Raw genomic sequence first — 13,531 nt, forward strand, 5'->3', positions numbered from 1 at the left:
CTCAGCCAAGGAGGACGCCAATGTTTACATCACGCACTGTCACGAGCCTCTTGTCCATGAGTAGATGCACTCTTCCTTGGGCGCGGTGATACAATTGGCGGGCGTAGTTTGGTGGAAAGAAAATAATGAAAGTAATGATTTCTGAAAAGAGACATTGATTTCTGAAAAGAGACATTGCTGTTGAGTATTTTTTAGGCACTTTGAGCACCACAAGTCAAGTGCCATCTAGTTCTGTGACATTGGAGAGAAGGCAGACATCTGTACGACCGATATCTCCAACACTCGGCAACTCACACCAAAACAATCTAGACTGATGAATAGCTCTATGAGTATGAGGAAAAATGTGCATTTTTGATTTTGGGGTGAACTGTCCCTTTAAAATATGTCAAACTCTTACATAATATGAAATCATAAATACTTCAGAAAATGTATTTTTTGGAAAACAGGTTGTTTCTCTAAACACTAAATTAAGAAGTGTAGCATACTTTAAATCTACCTTCTGATTTTGAGTACTTTGGCAAGGTTTAATGATATGAAGATGATGTTGAGAGTTCTCATATATATACATTTTTCCCATGCTTAAATACTATATGTGTTAATTGATAATTACACTTTATAGTTAATAGGTTATATGGGTTTTTTCACATGTAGATCTCTAGAGTGGCTACTTGTGCCTGTCCACAAGTAACAGATAGCTAACTTAATGGGTAGATCATGCAGTAGACTTTGCACTTTTATTGTCAAATTATTTGCACAATGTTGTGTCCAAACCTGACAGGAGAAAAGAGCTTTTTCTCAGATGTTTTTTCTGACACACAGTAACATTATACAGTCAGAAAGGTAAACACGCTTAATACTTTCTCAGCACATGTAACTTCAACATGATAAAGGTCACTTCTCAACATACAGAATTCTTGTCTCTTTTCTTCTGACACCTCTCAGCCCGTCTTTTATAGTCTGTATAACCTGACTTGTATAACCTGTTGTGTATGCTTCTAGAGTGTAGAATTAGCAGAGTCTATGACTGAGTAGATGAATATTTAAGCGTAGCTCAGCCACTCCCTTAACAGTAAGAGTAGCGATCTGCAGAAAGAGATTTTTTTTCCAGGCACCAGTGTGCTGGAATGAGACGCCACTCACCATTAGTGCTAGCTGCGGAAGCTGTTGGTGGATGGGCTTCAGATGTAAATACGGATCAGTCATCAGGCCATTGTTACACAATAACCCCATGCAATTTCATTCTCACTGCTTGTGCGTTACTGTTGCATGCTGTGTTTGATAAAAGGAAAATACTGCTATATATATAAAGTTTCAAACTGTATTACCGGTGTTGTGTATATGTAAGAGCGCCTTGTAGTTTTCTGCAGTCCTGTGTAAACTTAGGATAGCACTGCTGAGGGTAGCTTCAGTAGAGCAGAGCAAAGTGTGTGTGGTGCGTGAGTGTGTGTGTGTCGCAAGCTGACTAGTGGATTAGCTCTGTCCGATGGCAGAAGGAGAGGGATCTACTTTGACAGTGTGGTAGTTAGCCCATCTGTCTATAATCAGCTGTGTCTGTGTGTGCGTGCTGCTGCTATGGTTCTACTTGCCACCAGGTGGTCAACAGTACCCTGATGTAGAGTTGTGTGGGACGTTGAGCCTCACAGTTTGCCTGGCTTGCCAGTGAACTTAACCCTTGAACAGCTGCCTGGACTTGACAGGTCTCATGTATCGGGTTAAGCGCGGCATTCAGGGAAAATAAGCTGTCAATGCGTCATTTTTCTGTGCAGCTCCGACAAGATGGCTAACATGCTCTCGTCTAACTTTTCCCCCTCAACTTTTTGCTTTCACTCTGACGATCATTAATTTGTGCATGCACCATACGAGTCTCCGCTACATGCGTGTCCACATACATATCAAAAGATACAGACAAGGCCTATATTTAGAATGCTTGTCATGTAATCATCTACTTCCCAGTCATCTTATAGACAGCTATGAGAATTGGAAGCGGGAAAATGGTTCCCATCGGATTAATTATACTTCCACTGATCATCTGGATCTTTTTGCTGTGGATAGTATATTGTGTGTCAGATACGGATGACTGGAACAACCCTGTCTGTTGGTCTTTCTGCTCCTCATACTTTCTTCTCTCTGTGGGTATCGTCTTGGCTTGAAAGACTTGCCAGGGTAGTAAAATGTGCAGATACTGTACATACAGTAATAAACCAGGCAGAGGACCTCCATGACAGTGAAGCCCTATTAGTAGACACTTGACTGTGACATATCGATTTAACACATCTGTCTTTGAAAGGAGATCCTCAATTTGAAATGAGGACGTGTTGTTTGGTAGCATCGTCTTGTCTTGTGATTGCCCGTCTGTCTGTTTCTAATGTTTTGACTCCATTGATTGTGAACTGTGTCTCAGTGTTGCGGACTGCTCAGTTCTACTAAATGCTAATGTAAGCTGTTTCGCTGTCTCTGCAGGGAACCTTGGCCGTGTTGACTACATCAGTGAGTTTGAGTTTGACCTCTTCATCCGGCCTGACACCTGCAACCCCCGCTTCAGAGTCTGGTTCAACTTCACAGTGGAGAACGTCCGCGAGACACAGGTCAGCATGCTGTGGTTCTGTTTTCTGTTTTCACCATAAAGAAGAGCTTCTCTTCCAATTTCATCTTCCATAACACACACAGAATTCCATTTTAAGGGTGCTGTATTGGCACAATCAAACAATAACTACCATAGTATAATAGGTCTGGTATAAATGAGCCTGTCACGATAACTACTTTCATTGGATGATATATATTATCCCAGAATTAATTGTGATTAATAATATTATTGTCATTTTGAGACTATTTTATACCACTGATATAATGATAATATAATAACATAATGATGATATTGTGGCCTAATAAGGCAATGAACTTTTGATTCTTCAGAAAATTCAGACATATTTCAGATATTTGGCCATCATAAACAAAACCAAGCGATGTCTCTTAACTAAATGACAAGCTTAGTGGAGCTTCATAATCAAACCGGTGTGCTGCAGTTGGCTCCTTTTGCTAGTAGATTTACGAAGTGGAGGATAAGGTTGTTGGAGGGTAAAACTACAGGGTCCATGTCATTGGTCCGACAGCCCATTGGTCCGACATCCCATTAGTCCGACGGTCCGCGGTGCTGAACGGCTCCCGGCAGGCGTATTTCTACCTTGATGGTGCGCCGCGACCGGCTCTGGGTCAGCTGGGAAAGGCTTGAGGTGAAGCAGGCTCACAGCTTATGTGTTTGCCACTTTCTTTTTCATTTTAATCCACACCATGATCTTTTCCTGACCCTAACCAAGTGGTTTTTGTGCCTAAACCTAACCAGACCTTAACCACAGGGCATCATGATGATTTCGGAACAACAGGACTTCGGAACAATGGGTTTAATATGGTCGGAACAATGGGATGTTGGACCAATGGGCTGTCGGACCAATGGGCAGTTCCCAAACTACAAAGATGTTTTGGCTTGTTGCTAGTGACTATCAGGAATGTGCCTCTTCCACTCGCAGCTGCAGGCTATCGGTAAGCTGCGCTGTGTCATCTTTGAAGTGTTGTTTTATTTGTCTTTGGACTTGAGAGAAATTAAAGGGAGAATTGCTGTGCCCGCGTCTTGTAATGGTACGTAAAATCCCAGTGTTTATTCTATATATTTCTAATAGGCTAAACCAGCGGCTCTGGAGCCACATGTAGCTCTTTAGATACTCTCCAGTGGCTCCCTTGGGCTTGGGCTTATACATCAAATCAAAAAATGTTTTAAAGTTTCATCAGCTAAAATGTATGTCATACATCTACGACCTGATGCTTTTTCCTCTAAATTTTGCAGAGCTTCAGTAGCGGTGGCTAGCCTAGAGTTTCTTGAGCAAGGCTAGCTATGGATTCCAAATCCAAAGAAGAAAAAGTCTCGGAGAAAATTAGAGAATTTAACAGTGTGTGGACAGATTCATTTGCTTTCACCATCAACGCTGCAAAGTTAATGTACCAAATAATTACAAATAGCCCACTGCAGAGTAGCCACCCTGTAGTAAATCATATTAATGAATGCTCATTTAGACTTAATAGGCTGTTACCTTAATTACCTCCGGCAAGGAGGTTATGTTTTCGCCGGTGTTGGTCTGTTTGTCTGTTTGTCTGCAAAATAACTCGAAAAGTTCTGAGCGGATTTTGATGAAATTTTCAGGAAAGGTTGATAATGGGACAAGGAACAGATGATAGAGTGCTCTAGTTCAAATATGTTTTGCAGCTCACGGCTTTTTTTTTGGTCAATAATGGTGCCTTTAAGAGTAAAGGTTGCTGACCCCTGGGCTAAACAAACATGCATGTAAACACAATGGGAATATCAAGGTCAGCAAAATGATTGAGGTCATGTTAATATACATGAGTCGATAACAGACTTATTGTGACAGGCTCATGTATAACATATATAAAGAGGATATTTATTCAGACCAAATTTGATGGAAGATATTAGGTACAAGTTCAGTTTTTCATGACAAAAAAAGTTAGTGAGGGGCTTTCGTTGGATGGCCTAGCATTAAAGTCAAACCTATGAACATACCATGAGATTGTCAGAATAACAATTTAGAATAAAATTCATACTATAATAGTAACTGAGCCACTTTAAAGATCCTTATTTTTAAGATGATACCAGATTCCGTGTTTCCCTCAGAACATTATTGCTCAGGAGTGCTCAGTTTTTTTTGGAAGCTACTGGATGTTCACGTGGTTTTGTTGAGCACAAGATAATTTTTGGTATGATACAGCTCATGATGCCAGTAGTCTCGAGTCATACACATACAAGTTGTCACTGTATCTCCCAGAATGTCCTCTAACAGATGTTGGTACATCAGACATTTGTGCCCACCAAAGTTGTTTCTCCTCAGAATTGAGGCAGTCATCTATTTCCCCACCTCACTTTGTGTCACTGGCTTCGAGCTTGATTCTGCCACTAGCAAGCTCTGAGCTCCGTGATTGGCTGACGGAGGTGGTCACATGCCACAGAGATACACTGTATGTGGATACAGAGAATGTGGCTTTAGGGGGATGGAGGGTTGGTCTTTGAATGTAACTTTGCAGGATAAGAAAACGGTAAAACCAACAATATTGGCATTTAAGTTTGACTGCTGCTGTGTGATTTGTGCGCATACATGAAGCAAGCAAAGAAAGAGATAAAGTTTAGTGAAAAGACAGCTAAATATAAAGACAAAGGGAGTGAGGTAGAAAGAGGGAGGGTATAAGTGATTGACAAAGATGAGAGCAAAAAAAAAGCAAATAGAAAGCAATAGAGAAAAAAGAAAAAGAAAAAAGGCAAGGATGAATCCACAGCATGCTGTTGCTGCTGTCTTCCTGTGGAGTGTCCAACCCAGCCTATCTGAGGCTATCAGGCCTATCAGCCCATCTCCCTGCAGTGCTGTAGTCAGCACTAATCACATTTTATGGCTCTGAGATGAATGGGAGGCCTCGGCTTGGAGCCGGATCGATCCCAGGGCCAGATAGACCAGCACCAGCAGTCTGCAGCCTGGGCCAACAGGATATTTGCTGTTGTGGCAAAATGACAGAGAAAGTGTGAGAGGAAGACAGAGAGAAAGTGAGCAGGGAGGGGAATACAACACAGTAAATGACAAAAGATTGATAAGTATCATGTATGTGATCGCACTGTGTACAGTGGCACATGCAGGAGCAAGCTTACAGGTGAACAAACATTTCCATCGCACACTTCCATGCTCCCTCTCTCTATAGGCCCCCTCACAAGCTTCTTTCATAGAAATCTGTTTCTTATCTGTCCAATTTCCTTCTTCAAAGAGGCCTTGTGTGAATTTAATCTACTCCAGTAGAAGGTGTTGTGGTTAAGTGCTGCCTGTGCATTTTGCCAAGGTGTGTGTGTGTGTGTGTGTGTGTGTGTGTGTGTGTGTGTATACAGACGCTGTGATTAGATTGTGTCTGTGTGCCTGGAATGGTCAGATTTCACATCAATCTTTCGTTTACATCCTAATAGATGTAATATTGTTACAATTTGAAACAAAAAATAAAACGGAGAAATTAAACAGACGAAGAATAATAACATGAGTAAATAAACCAACTAAGTGTAGCTATGTGGGGAGAGGCTGTGCTATAGAGATATCAGTGGGTTCCAGGGGAGAACTGGGCTGTTGGAGTGTTTCATCCAGCTAAGCCTTGCTAACTCTCAGCCTGAGCCAGGGGAATGGGGAACAGTAAAAGCCCGTGATATTGGAAGTGAGATGGCCATTTTGAAGGAATGTAAGCTGGTGAAACAGATTTGGTCTGCCTCAATCAGCTTAGCAGCTTTGTGGAAATTGGCTTCACCGTAGCACCGGTTATGATGGATGGCTGGATGGATGAATGTCTCTTTTTTGTATGTCCTTTCTTTTTTGTGTATTTCGAACCACTCACTTACCTCAAAAAGCTCAGACCAATTCTGGTGACGCTGGTTGCAGTGACCGGGGACTCATGATGTGACACCATTTGAGGTTTTGCTTGGTTTGGCATATTTTCTTTGGGAACATGTTTTGCAAAAAAATACTTGTGCAGAGTAATTGGTTTGGGCCACAGGGACACAGAGATCGGGTGGCAGAGTGCTTTTTTTTGGTGTCCGTTTTGGCACGAGGGTGCACCCATCTATCAAATCTGTGTTTAGTATGGTATGTTTCCTCACAGTTAAGTCTGTGTTTTACCTAATATTAATGATAACACAATTATTATCATTATTATTTTTTTTTACATACATTACTTATTCTGTTATGATCTGTTAAAAAGCTCCACATGAACTTTCTGACAAACATGAAAGTTAGAAACAAACTCAGTGCGTTCTAGAAAATGACTTTTAGGCAGATACATGTTAAGTCACAATGACTGGAAGGATTGTCATGAAATTTGGCACACAGCTTCATGGTCCCCTCAGAATGAATCAATGAATCACACTAACTTTAAGATCCTCTGACTCCTCATCAAGTTTCATCATCAGGTCAAAAATTACTTTTTTGTTTGTGACCAAATACCTGCAAAAGTAATGACATTCCCATCAGCCTCAGCTGTACCTTTTGCTTACTGCTATTAGCAAATGCTAGATGTAAATATTAGCATGTTGACATTAGCATTTAGCAATATTGGCGTTTAAATTAGCATTTTAGTTCATTTTTAGCAACTCATTGTACTTAGCTTACTCCTATTGTTACTCTATTAGGCACTGGTTTTGCTTTTGCTTCTCGAAAACACATTTGTATATTATATCTTGTATATTTGTATATTTTTTTGTCTATACTTAATACACTGTTATTTGTAAAACCGGGCCCAGAGAGTGACCATGACCCAGGGAACCCACTGGTTGTTTTGTTTATTTTCTATGTAACCTTTACTTAACCAGGAAGTTCCATTGAGATTGAAAATCTCTTTTACAAGAGAGACCTGGCCAAGGTAGCAGCCAATCAAAACACATTTAAAATGCAACAAGTACAAAATATAACACAAAAATCTACAATAAAACAACAACTATTCAAACACCTTAAATGTTCTCAGAAACATATTTAAACTAACTGTTTAAGTATAATATGAGATCAGTTGTCACCAGTTGGCCTTCATCTTACTTTCTGTGTCAAAACAGACAAGCTTGCCTTTTTCTGGTTTTCTTTTTCTGGCCATATTGCATCAATTTCAAAAGTATTTGCATGTTTTTAATTCATGGTCAGCTCAGTTTTATAAAAAGACCATTTTTTCAGCAGTGAAATACTTCTTTAAGTACAGCCTCACCGAGCTGCTTGTGTGGCTGTAGATTTAGTGTTGTCTACTCAATTAATGACAAACAAAAAGTCATCACAACTGTCACTGACTAATTTATTAATCAACAAGTCATTTCAGCACTACATAGCAAATGTTACTTATAGTATATTTCTCTGTGTGTGTTCCCACTTCTATGGAGGGAGGTTTGTGAGTCTAAAGTTTCTTGGCACAGTTGTTTGGATTGGCTGGATTGAATGTATTCAGGCTTATGTCTGAATACATAAAAGATATCTGAGACTGGCATTGTTCACTTGGTTTTCATCAGTAATTTGCACTTCATTCAACAACAGAAAACACATTTAGACAGGGTGAAACAGGTGGAGAGGAGAGGTACAACTGTAACAGCAAAGATGAAAATGAATTGTTTGTTTACAGTAGTCTGATATATGGAGTCATATAAGCTTCAATCATATTTGTGGGTGCTTTTTTCATCCTGGTAGCTGCTTATCTTTCCTTTTGGAAACATAAATATATTATCTGATCTACCTGTCTTCGCTGATGTAAACAAATCTGAATTTTCCAAGCATGTTGAAGTTTCGCTATTGTTGACTTCATCATTCATGTACAGTGTATTTTAGACTAGAAGGGCAGGACTCTGAAACTGGTTTGCTGTCCTATTTACTTTGAAGAAAAATAACAAGAACTCAATCACATGGGACCTTCAAAAAAGTTTTGCACCCAGTGTCCAAACTGAGTGAATTTTGACATATAAGTTCTAGCTACTACAATTTCATTTCAACTTCTGCCTATCTTATGACCAGAAACCATTGGATGAGTTGATATGACACCCCATTGGGTAAGCTGATATGCCGTTCCATTCTGCTGTAGGGGTGTGCTTGATGTCAGCCTCCGTGAAGGGCACGGCTGTGAGCTATTATCATAGGAGCCTTCAGGGAGCCATTCATAGAAGACAGGCAGTAAAACCTTGCGCCGAGCGCCTTCAACTCCTCCAGCTCTTCCAACTGCTGCAGGGGTGATTTGTAAGCCTCACTTGTCCAGGGAAAGCACAGTGCAGGGCGGTTACTCTCCATAATCAGGAAAAAAGGACGAACTGAAGCAGAATAGCCCATGTGTTACCTAGAATCCCTAAAGAGCCGTCATTATTTTACTCTTTCAGACAATTCTCACCTATTTAAATTCATCAGCAGTGATGTTATGCAATTTGTCGAGGGGTGGGGGGATGGGTGGCTGGGGGGAAGTAGGATGGCACATAAAGTTAAACATTAAATTGGATGTTATAACGATCACAGAACTGTTATAAATCATGTCTTGGTGAAGCTATTCAACCAGTTCTACTTTTATGCAGCGACTGTTTTTCACACAATATGATTGGGCTAAATCTAGTTTTATAAATGAGTGCAAAATTCTATCTGATATCACATGTCATAATGCCTAATTGGGTTTAAAAGGCCTTCAAACATCCTCTACAATGTGTCATTTTCTAAATGTGTAATTTACTTATCAGTTTGAAAGATACATCATTAATAAGCTGATGTCTTGTGCTAAAGCAGAGAAAAAGGGTAAAGGAAAGGAAAGTGAGTGAGAGACAGAGAGATAGGGAGAAAGCGGCGCAAGAGCAGGGTAATGGATGTGATGCACATTGATTTTCTTTTTCCATGCAGAAGAGACAGAAGCAGGAAGAGAGGCTATAGGAGGAGGAGGAGGAGGAGGAGGAGTGGTGTATTTACGAGAAATGACTTGTTCGTGTAAGCAATACATTTCCCTCCCATCCTAAATAGAGCACGTTGGCGGCACTTCTGGGAAGTCAGCTGCTGGTTGTGGTGTGTAACATCAATGCCAGCCTGCATAATAGAGGTTCTTATCTGAGCTCACTGCTTCATTGGCTCTGGACAATGTTCTGGTGCAGAGGGCCTGTCTCAGTCACGTCTGTGTGGATCAACACATTGAACTTCACCCCCGCTCCTTCCGGTCTTCTCAGGTTGGCAGAAGTGTGTAGGGACACTCCACTCCCCCTTGTCTGCTCCACCTCTGTCTCATCCCTCCTTTCCTTTGTGCTCCTTCATGTCTGTGCTGTGATGTCCTTCAGCAGTGACAGAGGGAGGAGAGGACAGGCGGGTCTCCTGCGAGCACCATTGGATGAACGTGGGCTAATCATTGCTGGCGTAGCGTGGCCTTCAGTGTGCACTGCAGACAGCTGGTTGGTGGCGGTTTCACCACATTGGGCCACATTGGGTCTGCCTATGGGGGGGCTTGTTGGATATATAGCTTTAGGATTAGACTCCTGGACTTTCATCAGGTTTACCCATACTGTCAGCAACATACACAAGGCAGGGCTTCTGCACACTTACAGAGATGCATGCCGTTTAACTCACACACACACACAAACCCACTTACATGCTTGTCAACAGGTCTGCTTGTCTCCTTGCCCTGTCCGTCTAAAAGACTCAGGCTGGCCATGTCATTTTTTTGTCCTTTGCATTGCTTTTTCTTCCCCTTCTGCCTCTGCAGCATATGGCAGAAGGTAGATAGGCATGTATCCTGTGCTTGTGGTCTTCCTCTTCTTTGGAAGTTCATTTTTAAGCTTCCCCTCTCAACAGTCTCCAAAGGAGAGACATTGGCTTCTGTGTGACTCTGCCAAAGGGATTATTTCACTTCACAAACACACCACACAGGCCCAGAAAGTTTAGGATCCTAGTTTCAATCCGGGGAAGGAAGTTGTGGAAAGACTTGTGTGGTTTTGAAAGACATACAAGACATCAGACGGTTGTGTCAGGGAGCGTAGGGTATCGTTAGTGACCTTGTTCTGTTAAAGCGAACTAAGGCATCCTTCCTTATTGTCAAAGCCGATGCTCCCCAGATCACTTCATAATGACATGGACAAAAGGATATGACAACAGCACTGAATGAATTTTCAAATTGTCTCCCTGATAGCAAAATGAGTTTTCCCTGGGTTATCTCTGCTGACGCAAGGTTCCTTATCAAAATTCATTGCCTTATTTTTAGCTTGATTCACTTTAAAAAGGAGGCACAGAGCTTAAGGGTATGTTTTGAAATAAAGCAGACACACTTTTTATTATGCATTTGGATTCACTTTATTCAAACAGCAGACTCATGCAGAGCTCTTACAGTTTCCAGGGACTTGTAGGGTTAAAAATACAATACAAATGTCTAACACTACGCTTTTTCTTTTTGATCTCCCACAGTTGTCTCTTACAGTGCTTTTTAAACGAAATATGAAAGAACAAACGCCTACAGTTGAGTCAGCATATGAGCTGCAAGTTTGAGACCTCTGCTTTTGTTTCGTGATATGTCACGAAACAGCTTGTAGTTTGTGACATGTTTGGCTGGCAAGGGAACATCTGTAGAGGGGTTATGTGATTGTGTGTGCCCATCAGGACAGTCATCAGTGGGCCATCCATTCGGAGCCCAACAGTATGGCGGAGTGAGATGCTGCCAAAGTGGACTCTAGCTGCTAATTTCGCGAATCAAGGCGCAGAGTGCAAAGAGCAGTCAAGTGCGCGAGAGAGTGTTGGCGAACGTATGGTGTTTTTGTGGCTGCAGGTGCATAACACATGGGATCAGGGCAGAATTAGACGAGCGCTGACGAGGGCTGGAGATAATCAGACCACAATAGTTATAGATATTGTGATGATAATGTAGGATTGACTATTGGTGATAAATAATCATCAGTAATGTGGATACAATGATTAAGTAGGTAAAGGAAAATAATACAACAGCTAGAACAGTCTGGTAACCTCAGAATATCCAAAATATAAGCCAATTTCTAGTTTCATATCATAAATTTGATGGCAATATATTCCCCAGCGCTAGCACAGACTAATTCATACACACTGAAATATAGGGCAAAAAATTTCCTTGCCATTTAAAATGCTGTGTGGCTTTTGATAGTTTCGGACTTGGACGCCGGTGGTGGCAGGGTGCCAGCAGGCCTTTGCAGTCCTTGAATAGAAAGAGCTGCGTTGCAAGCCACAGCATGGAATAAAAAGAAAGGGGTGAGGGTAGTGAATGCAGGCGGAAAAAGAGGGGAGAGAGAAAAATGAGAGGAGTGAGGTGCTGTAAACTGTTCTTTTGAGATATCTATGGCTCTTCAGAAAGCAGGTTTTGTTAGAATAAAGACAATTTTTTTTCAAACATTTCTTTTACCTGTAATGCTGGTACAGTCAAATGGAATACTCAAAAAAGTAATCATGTTAAGAATATTTTGCCCAATTTTTTAGCATTTGTGAATTATGTATTGCTGGTTTATGTTGATTAGTGGCAATAGCAAACATGCTGCAATTTATCTAGTTTGACCTGAAAATTTAAAATGTCTTTGTGTCAGTATCTAACCCCACCAACCAGTCACACATTTGTCACAGCTTTCCTCATCTGAAGCCAAAACATCATTAGTGAAACAAAGATGAGATGCTAGCATTGGGAGAGGGGAAAAGAAAGCAGGAGAGAGGGAGAGCGTGGTGTGCTTGGGGAAAGTGAAAGATTTTAGCAGAGGTTTCAGTGGGAGGCATGGTGTGGTGGCTTGGTAAGGGCCTCATGGAGCTGCTGTGCATCTGCATGAAATGATGAGCCCGGTGTCAGGACATGGATCATCCTTTTACACCGAGTAATGAATACAGATTGCACACCGGATAGAGAGGCTCTGCAATCTGCTGCACCACAAATGAAACAACTGCCGTTCTAATCAAATAGTCTTTTCATGCCAGCGCAGCCCTCAACTTGGGCTAAATTCAATTCCAGATTCACAGATTTGTGGGTTGGGGGTTGGAGAGACGCAGGAGGCAAGGGGGAGTTATAAATGTTGTAATTAGAGTATTGTTTAATGTGTATGTGTGTAGGCGCGTGTGATTTGTGTGTACGTTGGCATGGGGGGTGGGGGGGCCTCCCTGGCATCATGTTGTCGTTAACCACTTGGTTATTTTAGATAGCAGTCGGAGGAATGGGTCCAATCACAGCAAACGCACACACAAACACACACCCATGCACAAATGCACACATTTAGCTAATTATGCCAACTAGTGGCTTGGGAGAACACGTTCTCTGTATTCTGTATTTAGGGAACAGCGAGGAGCTTTGAAGGAGAGCCGCAGTGCCTCTTTGATGCTGCTTTTGTTTTTTGTTTGTGTGGTTTAATAATTTAATCAAGCCAAACGTCCTCCTTCTCTCTGTAACTGTCTGTTGGTGGAGGCTAATTACTCTGCAGATTGTTCTCCTGGTGCTAGAGATGAGAGTTTAGATCCAGAGGGGGGGAGGGGGGTGCTGATGGCTGTAATTTAACAGTGTGCTGATGGGCTAAGCTGTCTGTCGACTGCTGTTTTATTGTTTTGGGAGGCTGCTGACGAGCTACTATTCTAATATGCACCATCTGATGAGAATGCCTGCAATGTTATAGTGCATTGTCCTTCTTTTTCATTCACTATCTATCTATCCCTGTCTGTCTATCTTTGATACAAAATTAGGCATTTGCTAAAGTTCAATATTGTTACTACATAACATGCTGAGAGCAACAACTTATTGCTTGCTAAGTTGCAAAACTATGAGTAGAAGGGAATATTTAAAGAGGAGTATCAAAGTTTACAGGGAGAAAACAAATATAGAGGGAGATTAGATAAGAGGAATGGTAGCGAATATTATTAATATTATTATTAATACACAAATATGCCAGCGGTGGTGAGGAAGAAACAGCCATTAAACTCGTGAAATTCTCTTTGATTTATTGCTATTGATAAATGACTAACTTTGCTTCCAGATC

General features: G+C 41.3%; 1 protein-coding gene across 1 annotated transcript in view; it reads left to right on the top strand.

The window, feature by feature from the left end:
• agbl4 (AGBL carboxypeptidase 4) overlaps positions 1-13,531 on the top strand; it is a 400,933-nt gene that overhangs the window by 30,084 nt on the left and 357,318 nt on the right. Inside the window, exon 3 of the mRNA XM_049587376.1 lies at positions 2,461-2,585. Within this exon, the coding sequence (XP_049443333.1) occupies positions 2,461-2,585 (125 nt within the window). The remainder of the gene's footprint in view (positions 1-2,460; positions 2,586-13,531) is intronic.

Source organism: Epinephelus fuscoguttatus, linkage group LG10 (assembly GCF_011397635.1).
Source record: "Epinephelus fuscoguttatus linkage group LG10, E.fuscoguttatus.final_Chr_v1".
NCBI classification, from domain to species: Eukaryota; Metazoa; Chordata; class Actinopteri; order Perciformes; family Serranidae; genus Epinephelus; species Epinephelus fuscoguttatus.